The following is a 19,647-nucleotide window of genomic DNA, read 5'->3' as shown; positions in this document are numbered from 1 at the left end:
CTTTTACTGTTTTAGGTACTTGTGAATCCTTTCTTATTGCCTTTCACATCCCTTAAGAGGCTCAACTCCATGTTGGCCTTGACTTTCCTAACCCTGTCCCTGCAAGGTCAATGAGATGCCATATCTGATTTCTAATAAGAGCTCCTTGCCCATCCATGCAGGCCACCTGCCATCTTTGCTTGTTTTTTTCCCTTCATTGTTTTCCTGTTATTCATAAAAAATGCTAGAAAAGGCCAAGCCATGATGATAAAAGGAAAGACCAGCAAGTGACACTTTTTAAAGTGATTGAACAAGAATGTGAATTTAAGAATGCCAGAGGTGCTTGAGAAATACTCCTCATAGCTTTTCCCATGTGTAGAAGAAGGGTCCAGAGAGTACAGTAGAGATCTTTACACATGCACTTTGTAGCTAGTTAAAACACAGAATCAGGTTGTTCTGTCACAACAATGGGCTGCACTGTGTCAAGTTAACTCATCTGATTTGTCAGGGGGTGATGAGACTCATTATTTTAGATAAATGTGTCACTCTTACCTTTATCCCACTCATTCAAAGCACACTGAAATTGTTCCTTGTTAATGCTAAAAATTACAAGGGATTGTTGCTGCAAAAAAAGAGGTAAACCCTGTTATTTTGCAGGGCTTTATATGGAGTCTGCTACCAAGGCCATGAGTAAGTAAGCAACACTAAATGAAAGTTACTCGCAGGCTATTAGTTGTTTTGGTTCTAAGTGAAGAAAAAAGTAAACTGAGACAATTTGCTTTGCTGAACTCTGCAGTGATCAAAGACCCATTTAACACACCAATGAAATAATAGAAAGGGGAATAAAAAGAGAGGAAGGAAGCTGAGGAAAGTCAGTGAGGGTGCTGGAGGTTGCAGCTGGCAAGTGCAGCCACCCAAGAGCTGCTGCTATGGGTGGAGGAGCTGGCAGAGGGTCAAGGGATGTTTGTGTGGTTTTGATGCAAAATGAAGTCAAAAGGGCTTCTTTTAATTCACTTGCATTACTTGCATTGTCCTCATCATCTGTGTGCCTTGCTAAGAATTTTCTCTACTGGCAGTCATCATCAGAAGCCGTGGCTGCTGATTTTCAGCTCACCCTCACCCTTTGCTTTCCCTGTTCCTGCATGAAGTTGTACTATTAGGATGGATCTTCTTTGCTCAGACCAAACATGCCAACATTGCACTGTACCTGAAGAGGGATTACATTGTGACAATGCTCTGTCCTTGTCCTCTTGGGAGCAATGACCAACAGGATATGGGCATGTTAATCAACCACACTCCTGTAGGCAGGCAGGCAGAAAAACTCCTGGCGAAGAACAGATCCCGTGGCTCACAGGCAGCTTTCCAGTTCATGGACTGGGCTCATGAAAAAAATCAAACCAGGTAATCAGAGATGGCTTTTAGTAAGCAGAACCTGAGGCAGGTGGCTGGGCCAGTGTCTGCCTGCATGGGGGGGAGGTGGGAAGTGCCTAGGCCCTCTGTCCCTCAAGTGCCAAATCTAATGTTTCTCTCAGCAGTAGCAAAAATAGTTTGACAGTGCATCAGCTTTATGCAAGTAGTTTTTTTTTTTACCCAGCTGTTGCTTTTTTTTTTATTCCCCAAGACCTCAGCCTTAGGTTTGGGTTCAAAAGTCATAAAAAGAGAAATTTTGTTTGACTTCAAGAGGCCCTCAGTATATGAAAAAGAAGTTGAGACTGGTGGGAGGAATGATTACTTCTGGTTCCAAAACACTTGGTAGAAGGAAATGGTGAGTGAAAATGCACTGTTGTCACTTGAGAATTAGACCTCACTTTAGAGGAAGTGTCTCAAAATCAGAATAATTACAGTCCAGAGGGTATTTTAGATATCTTTTCTTTTTTATATTATTTTTCCATACCTGTTTCCTCCAAAGAATGGTCTGCCTTAGGAAGTCTGTAGTCCAGGGTGTTTCATCTGTATGAAAAGCAGACAGGGACAAACTCAGCTCCATCACACTCATGTGTTCTGTAAGGAAAGACGAGACACATTTTTTGGAAGGAAAATGTGATTTTAACCTAAACAGGGACATATGGGAGTTGCCATGTCCTGGGGAACCAAAGGATTTGGGATGTTTGCCTTTGTTTGTGTATCTCACTGGCTTTTGTGATGCTGACTGTGGAAACTGTGAGCAATTTCAGCTTTCCATTATCTATCACCTATGACCTAGTTTAGAATTTCACTCTTGTGTTGCTTGTTATTCTAGTTCCAGGAATTAATGCCTCCCTGGAGGAACTTGATCAAAGCATGGGCTAGACAGTTAACAGAATGCTGTATGTATGTCAGACAGTCGCGCTGGGGTTTCCAAGAATGACTGAGATTTGAGTGGGTCTTCCTGGGACAAGCAATGGATAAGATAGTGAAAGTAGCCAACCAAAGAAAAATAAATAGCAAGATACAAAACTGATATCACGTTACCTAGCTGGGGACTTTGAATATGCGAAAAGCTGAAAAGGATTTCATCTGACAAACAGTACTGTTGAGTTAAAAAGGATGGTAAACATTTTAGGAAAAGCTCTGAGAGGAATGAAAACAAGCCTAGAAAGAAATCCTGACAGCAATTCTGGGTGTATTCCCAGCCATGATCCAGCTTCCTACCTAGTACCATGTGTTGTTGACAAAGCTTCTACTCTCCCTCCCTACTTGAGACACTGGAAGAAAAATGTAGTCCAGGGGAAAAATATCTTTACTGTGCAGGTGACTGAGCACTGGAACAGATTGCCCAGAGAGGTTGTGGAGCCGCCCTCACTGGAGATAGTCAAGAACCCTCTGGAAGGAATTCTGTGCCATGTGCTCTAGGATGGCCCTGCTTGAGCAGGGAGGCTGGACCAGATGCTCCACTGTGGTCCCTTTCAATGCTCTAGACCCATTCCGTGACTCTGTGATTGATTCTGTTATTCTGTGCAGTCATAACTATGCACAGCAACCTGGTCCTTGTTTGGATCAGTCATTTCTGACTGATACAGCTTTGAGAAGGTAAAGATATCAAGAGTAATACTCATATTCTGAGGAATTACTTTTTTATAGGGTTTTTTTGTTTTGTTTTGTTACATAGTATAAAGAAGGTCCTGCACTTCTGATCTATTTGTAGCTAGATATCTCTGAACTTTTTATTTCCTGCAGTCATTTCCTCCAGTTTCTTCCAGCCTCTGGTATAAAGTGATCAAATAGTAAATCCAGAAATTACGATTACTCATGTGTTCATAGTCTGTTGTGTCACTCCAACCATGAGACTCATCTTTCAAGCGTGTTCAATGATCATCACACTGGGCAACCTTGTGGCTTCTCAAGCACAGTCTTCTGGTAAGTTTAAATCCCAAGATATTTATTTAAGAAATTGATATATTAGCCAGCAATATTTCTGTGTGTACTTTACCTCATGTGTTACAATATTCAGTACTTTTTTGATGAAAACAATGAACAAAAAAAAATTCATATCCAGCAGAAATGAAAGTGGATTCTTAAGAAAAAAATAAATATAATAACAGATTTCTATGGAGGTTTTCTAATTAAAAATGATGGCAGATCTTGCTAAACTTGTGTTTGTTCTTTAAGCATGACTATTTACTTTCTAAGACATATATTATAACAGTGCAGATTTCATTCGAGAAAGGATAGCCTTCACGTTCAACAAACATTGGATAAAACACACTCCAGATAAGACTTCCATGCTTAGTACCCTTAAAGAATGAACACTATGGGAAAATACTAACAATATCTTATTCCTGAGAACGTATCAAGATAAAAGTATTATTAGACAGCAAAATTGATAAAGACAATAAATAAGATCTCTACTTCATGTATTTGTCTGCAATGCCACTAATTATAGCTTACCAAAGGCAAATGGATCATTGCACGAATCTAACATACAGCCCAACACATACATCAGTAATGTAATCTTCACTCTTTTTAATTCATTGCAAATTCTCTGTCACTCATTTTATAAGGAAAAATAAGTGCTTTAAAGTTATAAACTCATCAACCTATAACTCAGCTCTCTGTTCCCCCAATAGTAAGTACCATTTTCAACAATACTGCACCACCTGATTTTTCAGGGTTAATTTCTCCTGTGAGTCACTGGCTGTCCTGTGAGGGCATGTGACTTCCCTGCCCTGAGATGGTAATCACCTACAGCCATGCTGTACTGATGGCAGGGCTTTGTAGAACACAATTTGAAAATTTCAGTTGTGATGCTTATATGATGTAAAGTGTCATAATTCTTAGCAAAGGTAAGCGATCTTCTGGAAAAAAAAAAAACAAACCACTCAGTTTGATGGACTCTAAGATTATGCCTCAAAATGTATAAAAAGAATTCTCCCTTTCTGTCTTGTTACGTTCTTGGAAAGAGATTTTCTATTCAGCCTCTGTCCTGTGCATTCAATTCAGCAGCCATGTTCACGATGAGTTGCACTTCTGCCTAAATTTTTTCCAGTTAAAAAAATGAAACTATTCTTCATAGATCAGTAGTATTGAGAGTAAATAAAGACTATAGGTTCAGATCTGGGTCTTATTCTCCAGTAGTTTCTGTACAGTGTGCTGTAATATGCGGAAGTTCAGCATGTGATTACTTATCAGGTTTCATCAGTGTAAGGAAATCAAAAGTGGTTTTTCTTCTTTGTTATGTATCAATGAGGTTGCAAATGTTCCAATACATGCGTGTTCCATTCTGTTATCTTTGCAGATTGACATTCTACCTTTCCTTTTTCTTTTTTTTTATTTATTCCATGACATTAAGCCTTTTTACATGTTTCCCCTCAATAGTATTTTTTCTCAGTAATAAACTTTGAAAAGTGACTTGGAGGTGGAATGTACTTGCTTATACCCTTGCTTATGGCTGCATCTGCATAATTTGATGCTCAAGGAAATTTTTTCCCCTGTAGAAGTGCTTTCTCCACACACCACCATGGTATTTTCCATGCTTCTCTGTCCTGAGACGAATTAGGTGCCCAGCAGTGCAAGTGAGGTTAAAGTCTTGGGCATAACCTTACCAATCCCTGTCTGGTTTTATGGAAGAGGTAGACTTGGATAATTCTCTGAAGCTTTTGCTCCAGGGCACCAGTATGTGTCCTACAGCACTGCAACATATTGCATACCAACTAGACAAGCAGGTCATGCTCAGACAGAAAGTTGCTGCCACCACTTTTTAGCCCAGTGATTCCTTATTTATAATATTTTTGACCTTTTCACCTATCCATTATCATAATAGAAAAAATAATTATAAATGTGTTGCTTTGTTGTATTTTATGCCTCTAGGATCATAATTAGAAGAAGGCCTTAAAAAATTGCAACTACTGTGGAAGATCTAGCACATTTGCTGAGAATGATCCATGATGTTGCAGTTGAATTCATAAAATTTCCATAACAAATAAAGGTAGAGAATCGGTCCCCTCTGTTCTGTTTCCTTTAACAGAAGATAGGAATGATTTTGCCTGCAGAAGTATAGGTGTATAGCTACTGAAAAGGAAACATCACCAGAAGGAAAATCCATACATATCCTCAGAGGATTTGATGTCCATCTAATCCAAACTTTAAAAACCTCACTTAGACTATGTACCTTTTCTTGCTGAAATGTGAATTATGCAACATTTACACATTATAATTTGAAACAATGCAAAAAACAATGCATGTAAATATTTACTGTAAATTTACACGGAACACAAGCCATACTGCATTCAAAAAGGCTATAAACCCCATGAAATTAGGATGCATGGTAGAAAATTGTGACTAGAGCTCTATAAACAAAGTCTTTAACAATAAAAAATCGTTAAGATTCTGTCCTACATACCTAGTTAATTACTTTGAGACTGATTTCTGATGAAGCCCTTAAAAACTAGAGCACAGGAAAGAATGTGTATAGAGAATATATATAAAGAATATGTATATATCACCAGATAGTTTATTACAATTTCTCTTTATTTCAATTAACTGTTTCTATTTATTATTAAAAAATTTAATATTGCATTACCTTCTATTTTAGTGCATAAATAAGTGCAGGTTTGGGAGTTTATATTTATATGTTAAAATCACAACATTTTAATTTATAACATGTAGGTATTTTTGGCAAAAAAATATTCTGATCCTAGAAAGATTTATATATGTTTTTAAGCTGATGCACACTGACTAATCCTGCTGAAGTCAAGTGGACTACTCAGAGGTTATAAAGTTAAGTCCATGAATAAGTCTCTGCAGGACTGGACCCAAACCAATATTCTTTGTCATCTGAAATATGTTCATTGCCAAACCCAAGATTTAGTCTTCATCTTTGAATTGCAGTCTCTAATAAGTAGTGTACATTTATAGTACAGATGAAAAAAATAGAGAATAATGAGTGTTATTTAAAGTTCAGAATTAAATGATGTCTTTTGTTGAACTGGCTGGTCAGATCAGACCCTCAGTTTTTACTTTTTTACTGTAATGTGAGGAAATTCCATGTGGTTCCTCTGGTTTCTTTGTTATCATCCTTCTCTAGAGACAATCCTATCTCAACTAACCCACATGGAGTTTGAAGAGACTGAACACCCCATTAAAATAACTTTATGGATATCAAGGTTTTAGTGTTGGTGTCCTTTTTGCATTGTATTGAGGGAAAATGGGGTGCCCTGCAAAAGGATTTCAAGAGTTGGCCTGTGCAGAGATGGAAAGGTGGCTTACAACCAAAATCTCTACTTTTACTTCTCTGCTGGCCGGTTGTGGGATAGTTGCAGGTTCAAGAAGATTCCCAATCACACATCACCTATTTGAGAAGCAAATTCAGTCTAAATATTGTCACCATAGTTATTGTCAGGTGTGTGAAAAAAAATTTACATAAAAAATTTCGGTGTGTTCTCTCTCACAGTTAATGAACCATTGCTATCTCTCTTAATTCCAACAATTTCCCTATAAGCATACTTACAAAAAAAAAAAAAAAGTTATACTTCCCAGTAAGATAGAAATTCAGAAAAAAAAGTAGCAGTATAATATTATTTTAGCACTTTGAACTTGGAGGGATAAAACTCAGCATTGCAGTTTTTCCCTCTTTGAGATACCTAAAACAATCTTTTCCTCTCCTTTCTTCTCTTCTGTTAATGGTATTTTGTATTTAGGCTATAAACTCCTTTTTCCCTCTTCCTTCCTTTTTTCTACACCTGTAAAGCCCTTGTGACCAAATTGACTGAATACCTCAGAGTGATTATGATAGAAAGAGGCTTTTTACAAGGGCATGTAGTGACAGGACAAGGGGGAATGGCTTTAAATAACAGAGAGTAGGTTAAGATTAGATATTAGGAAAAAATTCTTTACTGTGAGGCACTGGAACAGGTTACCCAGAAAGGCTGTGGATGTGCCATCCCTACAAGTGTTTTAGGCCGAGCTGGATGAAGCTCTCAGCAACCTGGTCTAGTGGAAGGTGTCCCTGTCCATGGCAGGGGGGTTGAAGCTAAATGATCTTTAAGGTCCCCTTCAATCCAGGCTAAGTGAAGATTCTATGATTCCATGATTCCATGGTTACAACTGCTTTTCTTAGCAAATTGTACAAGATCCCCCGGAACCTTTACTGATATTAGATGTCTTCAAACACCTGCTTTTCACCAGTGAAGTAGTCTCTTTGCTTTACAATTGCCTTCAGTCTACAGATGCTAGCAGCTCTACAGCAGATACTAGCAGCTTGACACCACTGAGCAACATGAGACCAGTCTTATATATAAACCCAGCCTTCACTATTTGCTGACCACTAGAAGTCAATGCAAGATGATTTTTCACATCCTGGGCCAACAGCTGCAACCTCACAACTGGAGAGCAATAGGATAAACTCTGGTTGTTGAGCTCACTCTCCAAATAATGAAAAATTCACTGCAATGTTTTTCAGTGGAGCTGCCCAAATCTAAGTGAGGGTTTGGAGCTGACACTGTTCATCTGGTACATCTTAGATTAGTTGACTGCACCCAAGATGGGACTCTCAGACTCCTACTCTTTTTGCCATCCTGTAGGTGAGACAGCCTTCCCCTCAGTTCAGTACATAGGTTATTTCAATTATTTTCACAAAGTGCAGGAAGATGAGTGTACACAGTTCTTTGCAGAGATGTTAAGTCACCTTCTGAGAATAAACTGAAGAAGGTTGCTTGTTTTTGATTTGAAAAATTCTTCAAAACCTTGCCCTACAAACAGAATTTTTCTTTCTGTCATTGTGCCAAACTATATTACACATAGAAACAGCATTGGAATTAATTTTGAATTTAATTATCCTTGAAAATATGTAATTAAGAAAGCAAGTACTCTTCCTGGGTTTATTTTCATCATTGAAGAATGATCATTAGCAATTCTTTCTCAAAGCGAAAATATCTGCAATCAGACATTATTAAAAAGTAGGAAGTACATATTTTGTTGCTTCTAGAGGGAATTGAAAGGATTTGGTCTAAATTCATAAAAATTATCTCAGGACAGTACAGTATTCTCCATTCACTAACATTTATATTATTTATATTTATATTTATATTATTTGTATTTATATTTTATTTTATATTTATATTTATATTATTTGTATTTATATTTGGTTTTAAAATGTCAGTTTTACTTAGAGATGGAAAAAATGTAATTATATATTCAAATATATATTAAATATATGTTTATCCACCTTTATAGAAAATATGTCCAAGAAGTCATATGGGTTTCAGTTACACTATACATATTGCGGAGCACAACTATGCAGTTTATAAAAGTTAAGAAGTATTAGTGTAATTGCAGACCAAGAATCCACTGTTAGAGACTCTGCCATCATATTTCTTGGTGGCTTTAGTTAAAGAAAAAATCATCTCTTAGACCTGTAGATGGACTTACAAAGAGCTTGAGAACTTAGGAAACAAGAGATACGTAGGTAGTCTGTTGTAACAGAGGTAGAAATGGCTGGATAAACTCCATTTTACTATACCTTTTGAGGGTCTTAACTTCTATTTTTGTCTCTGCTTGTAGTAGTACTGACACACAAGATTTTCTGTTTGAGAAAACAATACAGAACAAGCCTGCAGGCGTTAGTTAGGAGCTGGAGGAGTTAGTTTCAAGTCTTTCTTTTGAATAAGAGCAGAATCTTTTCTGCTATGTGATTCCTGGAGCTCTGGTAAAAACCTGCAGCTACATCTACCCAGTATCTCCTGGATTTCTGTCATAACCATCTTGAATAATTTTGACAAAACAATGTATTACAATACAAATACATCTATACAAAAGTGTTCTGACTAACTTTAACTAGAGTAGTCATAAAATATCTAGACATAGAGATATAGGCATAAAAATAGGCAAAATGCTTACTTGAACTAACATGCCTTTCTCACATTCTTAATATCGATTATGGAGCAAAAGATAGCAACCCTGAGAATAGTTATGTGTGATTCCCATGAAACAATCAGAACAACTGAATGTGATGAAAAGCTCATAAGAAATGATTTTAAATTTTTCCACCACAAGCCTCTTCAAAAGTCCAGAGTGGCATAAAATGTAAACAGCAATCAAAACTAAAATCCTATATTTTCCTTCTAGGCAGGAATATTCCAGCAAAGGTTTTTAGTGGTAGACACTTCATGGTTAGAGATAGCAGTCTGCAGTTTTTTCCTTCAAGTGGTTTCTTGCTGGTATTCAAGATAAACTTTCTCTATCTTTTTCATTAAATTAAATACAATTTCACATCTTCTAGAATACAAAATAAATAATCTGTCCTCCTCCTTAGTATAGAATGGATTTCTAATCCTTCTGCCTTCTTAGTTTCTCCATTTCTTCAATGCCAGGTTCTATCTTCGGTGAAATCCTGGTGGACATGGAATTAAAATACCTGTTTCCCTAGCAAGAACTGTAACAAGGAAATGATCACAAGAGGAAATAATATCTGTGTACAGTCAAAAAACATTAAATGATCACACTTGTATTTACGGTGGAATTGGCCAGAACCACATAGATCAAATATGTAATACCCCTACTTGTGCTGACCTGCTCCGGATTCCTATGGCTCTTGACTGGTTTGGACCAATGGTGTCAGTTCCTTATTTCTTACAGTAAACATTTGGCAGTTTACACAGAGGTTCCATATAGCATTAGTTCCCAAATAGTTTTCGTTAGTAGGTATTATGGGGATAAGCTGGCCTTAAGGCATAGGCCCTGCATATATGCCCTGTATAGGCCCTGTGTAGGCATTGCATACACGTGGCCCAGTATACATCTTTGGGCCAAGGGACCATGGGGCCAAATCTTTCCCTAGTGTTGCTGTGCAGACTTTCATTTTGCTATTTTGAAATTCTAATTTTAATCTCTCTAGGTTATCTTACTGTTTCCTTGTATTTTAGAAGTTCTTATGTCTTCTTATTTTATGATCACCTGGGACTACTGCATACATATCTTTGAAATACTGGTTGCCTATAAATATCAAGGAATGCTTTCCATACTTACTCCTGAAACCATATTCTCTGTCATTGTCCTGGGTAGGTTTGGAAGATGCCATCAAGACCAAAATAATCAATTTCAATAATGAGAAGATGCAGATCACATGGGCAGCAAGAGAGCTTTTTCGCAATGAGAATGTGTCATTTTCTTACACGTGAGTATTGTCAATGCCTATCCTTCTCTTGTTAAGGGTTTGCTTTGGAAGGCTGAAATATCTAAGTCTATTTCAGTCTTCTGTGAACTGAAAAGAGTTTTAACATTTGTTAATATCCAGCATGAAACCTGTTTATATTCTCAAACTGTTACAGAAGTGTACAAATTAACAAGCCTGGTGAGTAGCCTGTCACCACAGATATCATGTGAAAGATTTGTCTCTCTTCTGCCATTGTGCTGAATGCTAATGCTTATTACAGTATTGAAAGTGGGTTTTCCACATATGTGTGTATATTTTCTTTATTAACTGACATAATTAATGACTAACAGAAATTTAATATTTTGGTTAAAGTCAGTCATAATGCTTGATCTTTTCTTATTGGGTAGTACATGTGAAAGAACTTTTTGCAGTACATTTTTGGAAACGGAATCACAAAAGTATCTGTTTGAGCAAGTAATTCTCTTATTAGAAAACAACAGCATGAAGGAAACTTGATTATGTCAGACTGCATCAAAGCCTAGGGCTAGAATTTCAATAAGTTTTGAGCGATGAATTCCCTCACACCGCTGTGAAATCTGTCATTTCAAGAAATTCCATGCTCAGACTTCCCTTGGTAGGAATGTTTAGGGGAAAAAAAAAAAGAAGGAAGAAAAATTACTAACAGTAACAAAAATTAATTGAATTGACATGTGCTAATTGGTAAGTTTTCCATTTACTAATACTATTTCATTTATAGATTTGATGAAGGCAAGCACAAAGTTTGGAAGCCATGTCCCACGTATTTATTGGATCAAGATTATAATTTTGGGTGTCTTTTTAAGACAGAAGGACCCACCCTTGCCATCTCTATTAGGAACAGCAACGGAAGTGGAGAGTTTTTTTCTAAAAAATTAAAATCTGATTTTTATAGTAAGTATGCAAAGTCACAACTACTTTGATAGTCCCAGTACCCTCACTGATTCTCCATTGTCTGAGTTTGAGAATAAATCAGTTATATTAGCAGATAAAATGTTATTTGTGTGTGTGTCAAAACTAAATTATACTTATTTCATGCTGATTTTTTTCCCTTGCTGTCACCAGTAGTTACAGCCTGCAGCTGAAGCTAAGTGAGATAGCATAGGACAGTCAGATTTGTCACAAAATACAATTTCAAAATCAGAACAAAAATACAAAAAAAAAAAAGTAGGTGTACTTTGTCTAGTGCAGGCCTGCTTGGTAATCGCATCAGGAAAATTAATAAAAGTTCATAGTTTTTTGTCTTAGTACTGACTGTTAGAATTATGATCTTTCTCATATTTTCAACCTTCTGTTATTTTGTCATCTTCCATGCAATATGAGGCAGCAAACTACTTCTTATCAAAGCTACTGTCACAAAACCCTCATCAGATATCAACAGAAATTAGCTGAGTGGCTCTGGTACAGAGTAAAAGGGACATCCTACTACTAGCAGAGAGATGATATTCCTATTTCTGTTAAATCTTTCCTTCCCCCAAATACATATTTCATGTCTAGTGTGAGATTAGTTTATCAAAATCTTCTGGAATTTCACATATTTACAGCATTTAAAGTGGAAGGATTTTTTCCTAATACAAATCTCGCAGAAAATATACAATGGAGAATTATCTGGAAAAAAAAGTGTATTCCAAATTGATTATAATGTTTCAGCAAAAGAGATTAAACAAAAATCTATCAAGGTATTGAATTTTGAGAATACTTTTGTATGTCATAATTCTGACAATATCTGCTAAATTTTGGAAAACTGCAGACTGATCCTCAAATTTTGGCTATTAAACACCCACTGATAATAAAATGAATTTCAAAAGGGTTAGGTAACAAAGAAAAAACATCAGGCACCAGACTAAAGTATTTAAATTAGGAGGGCAGCATTTTCATAATACAAAAAGGGAACTAGGACTGAGAAAGCAGGCAGCAATCTTCTCACCCCTTCATTTCCCACTACTAAAGATTAACCACCTGTGTAGTTCAAACCATGGCATTGTCTTCCGACCACCTGAGAAGACTGATGGGTAGATTCAGTTGTGCACAGGTGGGACCCCAGTGCTTTTTGTAGATGCCCCACCATATCCCACACAGCCTCCAGCAGCTGCACAGGTGTGTCTTGGAGTCTTTATGATACCGAATTTGTCACTTTGTTTCCAATGAAGAAGCCTTTTTCTTTCTCTAAATTACAGGGAGTATGAGGAGACCGGAGTCCTTTCTTAAGCACTTGCAGTAGGTTCCTGACATGAGATAGTAACCACCTTTAATGTGGCACCTCGAATGGTGAGCAGCGTTGTGGTGCCAGGCTCCACTCTGATGGTCAATAGGGAGATCAGCCACAAAAGCAAATCCAACAAGAAGAAAGTCCACCTTCTCCAATTACTATTCAGGGAAACTGAGACAAGGAAGGAACAAAAATAATTTTAAGTGGGAGGTGCTTCTTTTTCAGAGTTTATAGCAAAATTTGTTTCTATTCTTTTTAGTAAAGCCCAATCCACCAGAAAATGTGACCTTCTTCTGGAAAGAGGACACAGTTACTGTGAGCTGTAATAAACCAGAGAGAGCTGTGAAGTGCTTGAGACTTGAGCTTCAATACAAAAGCACGTTTGACAAAGAGTGGCAAGTGAGTTGAATGCCCCGTTTTTAATCAACATTGGAAGGAGCTGGAATAGCATCTCCATAGAATGTGAAATAGAGTTGTTTTCAAATTGTTCTCCTGTCCTATATTTTCAAATAAGGCTGGTAGCAGAAAACATCTAGATTTTTAGGATCCTGGATTCCTGCAATGCCAGAAATAATTTACTTTATGAGTTATATCCAGTTGCTACCCAAAGAGCTAAGGACAATCTAAGGGAAAAGTCTCACATTAAGAATAAAAGAGTATGGAAAGATAAAAGAAGAAAGCAGAGTAGACGAAAGAGAGAAAAATAAGAAAAACTAATGAAATAGTGTGAAAAAAACAAAATTACATGGGATTTTTATTTATTTTCAAATTAACTGCTAAGTATTTCAAAATATTATTTCATCAACTTAAATCGTTCAATTTTCAAATATAACTTGTAAATATTTTGTGGATCGAAGTTTCTTTGTATTTTGTAAAAATGCAGATGTAACACAGTGCACGACGTAATGGTTGTTCTGACTTTCAACTCAATATCATATCAAGTGGAATAGATATGAATAGTAAAAAGTTAATCAAGAAACAGAATTCCTTGAAATGCAGAGAAGTCAGCATTCAGTTCTGAGGTTTTGGGTTGCTCTATCCCTTGTCTTGTGGCCATGACTGAGTGTAGCATTCTGAAGCACTACCTTGAAAATTAGAATTAACAACAATACACCTTCCTTCTCAGTCCAGAACTTCCAGATGTTGCCGTGTTGGAGATCAAGGCTTTGATTCAAGGAAATGCTATTCTTTCCGGGTCAGACTGAAGAGACTAGTACCCCACTGCAACGTAGTTAATTACAGCAGTGACTGGGAAGCAGAAACATTTTGGAAGAATGGCACGTTATTAGGTAACAGCTTATATATATGTATATATGTATATACATACACACACACACACACACACACACATATATACACACACATATATATATGTATAGTCTAAGTGCAAAAGGGGAAGGGAAGACTGCAAAAGATGCTGGGAACACACAGTGAATGAATGTTGCACTACTGTCCTCCATCTTCTGTTATCAAAGAAAGTTCATGTGGATATCTAATTGCCCATGTTTAACTCCGTCCCTTTTGTTCCTGATGGCCCATAAAGCAATCAATTTATGTCATAATCAGCAAAGTTAAGAATATTCTTATTATTTGTGTTACTAGAGTGTCTAGGGTCCCTCAGTAACAGTGATGTGATACATGGGGGTTCTGTGAATGTGGGTGTTGTGGGGGGTGCCCTCATAGGATATTTGGACAACAAACCTGAACTCTAAGAAAATCCTTGATGCCCCATTTTTGAATGCAATTTATTTTGAAAGTATATCCAGTTGGACTACTGGACCAGAGGTCACAGAAGTCTGGTGTTCATAGGTGCTGGATGGATCAAAACAGGAGGGATGATGGGGAAAAAGAGAATAAATGGAAGTAAAGCCAGTATGAGAACTGCTTTCCCACCAGACAGATACATCTGAATGTGATTGATTTCAATTAGATCTTTGATGAAACAGTTTTTCTACTGACTACCAAAACTAAAACCCGGATTTGCTGTAGTAAAGGAAAGACCACACAGCATACTAACACATTTGTATTATATCAGCTGGCACAAAATGCTACCCACTAGGCTTTATCACAATTATGAGACAGATGTCCAGTGTACCAAGATCTGAGTTCTCTAAAATGCAATGGGCTATTAGATCTCTTGAAGAAAATCTATATATGCAAAGCTGGGATGAAATCCTGGAGCATAGGTATGTGTACCCTGTGCAGTAGTGGCCACAGCGCTGACCTCCACCATGCAAATTGTGAGCCTACAAGCATGTCCTCAGATGTGTCTGGCAGTTGTCTCCAAGGAAACACAGAGGACCATGTCTTCCTATGCACCTCTGAGAGGTGACCACATATCAGCCCTACCTGAACCATTTGACCAGAGGCTACCAGCAGGTACCTGCAAGGAAGGAAAGCACAGAGGAGACAGACTAATGGTCAGAGACTCTGGGTGCCCCTGGATCAGAAGTGGCATTGACATAGCCCCTTCACTGGGGCAAGTTATTATTGACTCTGAATCTAACATCAGAGCAAGCCACGGACAAAGATGGGTTCAAGAAATTTCATAAACTCTGAAAACCTTACTTAGGGGTCACAACCTGACTTGTGGCTTCCTGGCAAGCTGAACAGGGCAGGCAGATGGAATAGGCTAAGCAGTTGCTTCTATATGAATAATCACTTAGTTTTTAAGAGTATTTATGTGGAGACCAGAAGGTTAATAGTCGGAGGCAGAGTTTTGAGGTTGCATTACAAAAGCTTCAAGTAGAATACTTGGCATGCAAAAAATGCACAAATGCATTTTTTTTTTTTTTTGGTTCCTGCATATTAGATGTTGTCCTGCCACTAGTTACTTTCTGGGTATTAGCTCTTGTGATTTACTGGTGCTTTGTTTGCTGGATTTGTTTGTTTGGTTTCTGTTGGGAGATAAGACATTCAGGCTTCATGTAAAATAGCATTTGCAGCTTTAGTGATCATAAGTAGATGTATGCAATACAGATCTTAGCACAAAGCTGCTTTATCGCTGTCAATGCAGTATGATGAAGATGAGAAGAAATACTTGATTCATTCATAATGCATCTACCCTTCCTATAAGCCCACTCCTTTGTCCTGTCCAGGTCAATCCAGATAAATAAAAGCACGGTTTTCTTTTGTTGAAAGGTTTGGATGAGTATAGGTTTTCTTTTCAGTATCAATTGAACAAGTAAACTTCTTTTATTTGTTCTTAAAAACTTTTCTGTGTTTTTTTTCTTCTTTTTAAAAGAAAAATTAACATTCTAGCATGATTAGGAACATTTATTGTTAAAGCAAAAAATAATTTTTTGACATACTGTTTTTGTAATTATTCTTAGATTCATGTGATGATGATAGAACATCTCAGTCAAACACAGTAATAGTTTTAAGTTGCTTGCTGGCAGTACTTCTGATGATGATTATCCTCCTGATTCTTCTGTGTAAGCGGCAGAGGTAAATATGGTTTTGTTGGTTGCTACTAACTAACATGTCGCAAAAATACAGCTATCATTCACGATCAAGTCTTAGCAATCAAAATTCCTGTTGGATAAATGAAGTCATTGTGGAGATGTAAAAGTCAGTAGCTTAATTACTCTTTGAGGAATAATGCATTCTGGCCTTCCAAACACCAAGGCCTTTAATTTTCAAAACCAAAATAATTCTGGTAAAAGACTATGTTTCAGGTTATAATTCTGTTTCTTCCACTTAAATTATTCTCTTTTTATTTAGAAATATAGTTAAATCCTGAGAAGTCAATCGTTTTAGTTACTTCTTCTGAAAGGACATTCTTTTGTCAATCTTCATCAAACTCAATGTCTGTTTGTAGAAGGATAAAGTAAACTTGAGTGCATTCAACTTTAATGAGACAATATCAATATTTGGATTTGCAACTGAATGATGCTGTTCATGTTTAGAATTTGCAATTAAAAAAAAAAAAAAAAACCAACTACCAAACAACAAATGAAACTTGTTAAGGTCTCAGATTTTGGCTTTTTTTAGGGGGATAAAAAGGCTAAATATGCAGTATTTTCAGAGATGAAAGTATTTGGGACTCCGATCACCTTTTTAGATCATAGGTTGCATCTTTTCTCCTATGCTTCTGTGTTTCAAATTTACATTTGTGTTCTCTAAGCCAGCTAATACAGCTGGTTGCTGTACCATCTTCCCTGTCTAGGGAGACATGGCCAGAAAATGCAAAGCTCTGACTAGTGCATAGAGCAGAATGACACTTGCTGACTAGCTGGAAGATTGTATTAAGTCCAGATTTTACTAGAGTGGGGTTGGGTCAAAAATTTATTAGAAAAAGTACCTTTAGCCTCACGGTGTTATCATACTATTATAACTACTTTTGTTACTTTAGAACACATTTAAAAGAAATCAAGACTAGAGTATTCTCATGTAAAATATATTTGTGGGTACAGAACTGCACTGAAGTGAATTTTTGTATGAATGGCTATGTTATAATGAAACATCAATTTGTATTTTTCTTTACTTTTTGCAGGCTTCAGATGTCAGTCATGCCTGCTATACCAGATCCAAAATACATATTTGCTGATCTCTTAAATGATCATAATGGAAACTTCCAGGTAAGCATCACATTAGCAGGGCTGTAAACTCTACAGTGTTGAGAATAATTTAAAAGTAGCTACTGATTTTTGCCCTGTCACAGGCACAAGCACTCTGACCCAAGACAAAAGCCCTAAAGTCCTTCCCCTCGAGCAGTATCACTAAGAAGATTCACAGAGCAAATACCAGGACTCGTATAATCAATGTAGTGCTGATTTGGCACTGTGAAAAGACACTTGTTATAAAAGACAGAATCTGCTGGAGAAGAATTTACAGGTGTCCAGAGGCACAATATCCATGGTGATGACATTGTGGTGTTTGCATCCATTCCTGCACATGATACGTCAGGGAGTTTGCTTCAGCCTGGTCTTACCCTTTATGTTTGTGAAGTGCTGACAGAGTGATGGCTGAGCCAGTGAGTGCTGAGCCAGTGATGGCACTTCATGCTTTTGGAGGCATCAGTCACAGTAGGAAGCATCCTTTCTTAGCCATAGAGATGCATAGTCACCAAACTATTAGACACAGAATGGCTAACAGATGAATAGATTACAGTTTTTGTTTTTGCTTTCTTAATGTTTCTCATGAGTCCCTGACATCACCTATGTGGTGTAGTTTTCTGTATTAGCTGTTTTAGTGTTTATCTTAATTAGTACTATGTTTCCTCTGAGGGGAAACAGGTCAAATATTTACATTGACAAACCCAATGACAATATCAAAGAGCAGTAATGATTTTTCCATAACAAGATGAAAACTTTTTGTATATGGTAGCTTTAAACTAAAACTGAAGAGGAAAGGTACAAATTCAAATTAATACTGAAACTTTAATACAGATATGCTATGTTGCCTAAATCTCCATGTAAACTCAGTCTTAATTTAGATTAAGTCAGGGCTTGGGTCGAAGAATGCATAAGTCTGTCAAGGAGGTAGCACCAGATATTTCACACATTCAGATTTTCAAAAGGCCCTGACTAAATACAAATATCTATTTAACGTGGTCTCGAGATTAAGTGGAATTTGTATGCAGTTCTGTCTGTTTTATTTCCATTCTGTCTTTCTTCCATCCTACTGTCTGATGTCCTGCTTGTCTGTTTGCTTCCTCTTCATCTTCTCCATTGTGGCTTATCCTGGAAAGATACCATTATGAAAGGAAAATCAGTGTCTTACAACCAGGTTTCTTTTGATTGATATCTCATCTCTGCCAACACCAATATTTTAATTTTCCTAGGAATGGCTAGACAAAACTGATCATGTGGTGCTTCAAACCAAGCTAGAATATGAAGAGCCAGAGTGCATCACTGAGGCAGAAAGCCAACAAGAAGATGAAAAGAACAGTGGCAAACAGGGGCCTTAGGAAAAAATCTTCACTTTTTCAGGAATGGCTGAAAATAGTGACCTCAAAGCAGCTCAGATTACCTGCCTGATACCAGCATCCAACACTATAGCTTCTTTTGCTGGCTTTCATATTTTAATGAATGATGACATGTATGTGACTTTATAAAATCTGCACAATGCAGAAGGTGTTAGGAAATTACATAAAAGATCCTGTTGAGTTTAGGGGAGTGACTGAATAGAAAAGATCATTATGATAAGATTCACTTCAACAAAGGCACTGGGCTGTGTTATCTCTTGGATCTGGACTTTCCCAACAATTCTGATAACTTGGGCAGACTCAGTGTTTGAAGCAAACTCCTGATAATTTATAGAGCTAGGATTGTTTTTCTAATTGGTATTAATCTCTGAGAATAAACTGAGCCTTATTTTCCTCTATCGACAGGAGAGGACAAGAGGTCCTCCATAATATGTCAGTAGAGCTGAGACTTAGTCCTCATGTTTATGGAATGTAGAGCAGTGCAAACTAGACTGTTGTTCTTCCCAAATGAAGAGGGAAAATGAAGAGATTTCGCTGTCTCACAAAGACCAGACCATATACTGTGCTTTTTCACAGTGATAGGGTACTGCTTTGCAAGCCTTCCTTAGACTAGAGGTTCTTGCTCTTGTAAACTGCTTCTCCCAGTGTGTAACTTTGCACTGCATAGCATGCCTTCAAGGTTTTATGAGGAAGCAATAAGGCTCATGTCTAAGAACAGAAGAGCGAGGATGTACAGGATTGAATCATATTTTATCCTGCAAGTAGTGCTGCAAGTAACATCCCATAGAACAGGACAGGACTTCAAGTGCCTCATCTAAGGGTCGGGTACTCTGTATCTTACAGTCTTTGTACAGTCAGCATCTTATAGTCTTTATTTTAGAGCTGAGGTTCATTTTTAACAGTATTTATGTTTAAACGAGTAGCATT

General features: G+C 37.2%; 1 protein-coding gene across 1 annotated transcript; it reads left to right on the top strand.

Moving 5' to 3' along the window:
- The first annotated feature begins 1,630 nt into the window (after positions 1-1,630).
- CRLF2 (cytokine receptor like factor 2) lies at positions 1,631-19,052 on the top strand. Its single transcript, XM_008934384.2, has 9 exons — positions 1,631-1,744; positions 3,136-3,315; positions 10,456-10,567; positions 11,304-11,476; positions 13,051-13,190; positions 13,918-14,080; positions 16,124-16,238; positions 17,287-17,371; positions 18,577-19,052. Exons 2-9 carry the CDS (start codon positions 3,240-3,242, stop codon positions 18,700-18,702), a joined length of 990 nt encoding a protein of 329 aa, XP_008932632.2. The 5' UTR covers positions 1,631-1,744; positions 3,136-3,239; the 3' UTR covers positions 18,703-19,052.
- Positions 19,053-19,647: the final 595 nt, after the last annotated feature.

The sequence above is a fragment of the Manacus vitellinus genome, unplaced genomic scaffold (genome assembly GCF_001715985.3).
Source record: "Manacus vitellinus isolate BGI_N305 unplaced genomic scaffold, ASM171598v3 scaffold_7_pilon, whole genome shotgun sequence".
NCBI lineage: Eukaryota > Metazoa > Chordata > Aves > Passeriformes > Pipridae > Manacus > Manacus vitellinus.
Note: the sequence above shows the minus strand (reverse complement) of the source record. Positions and strands in the feature narration are given on the sequence as shown.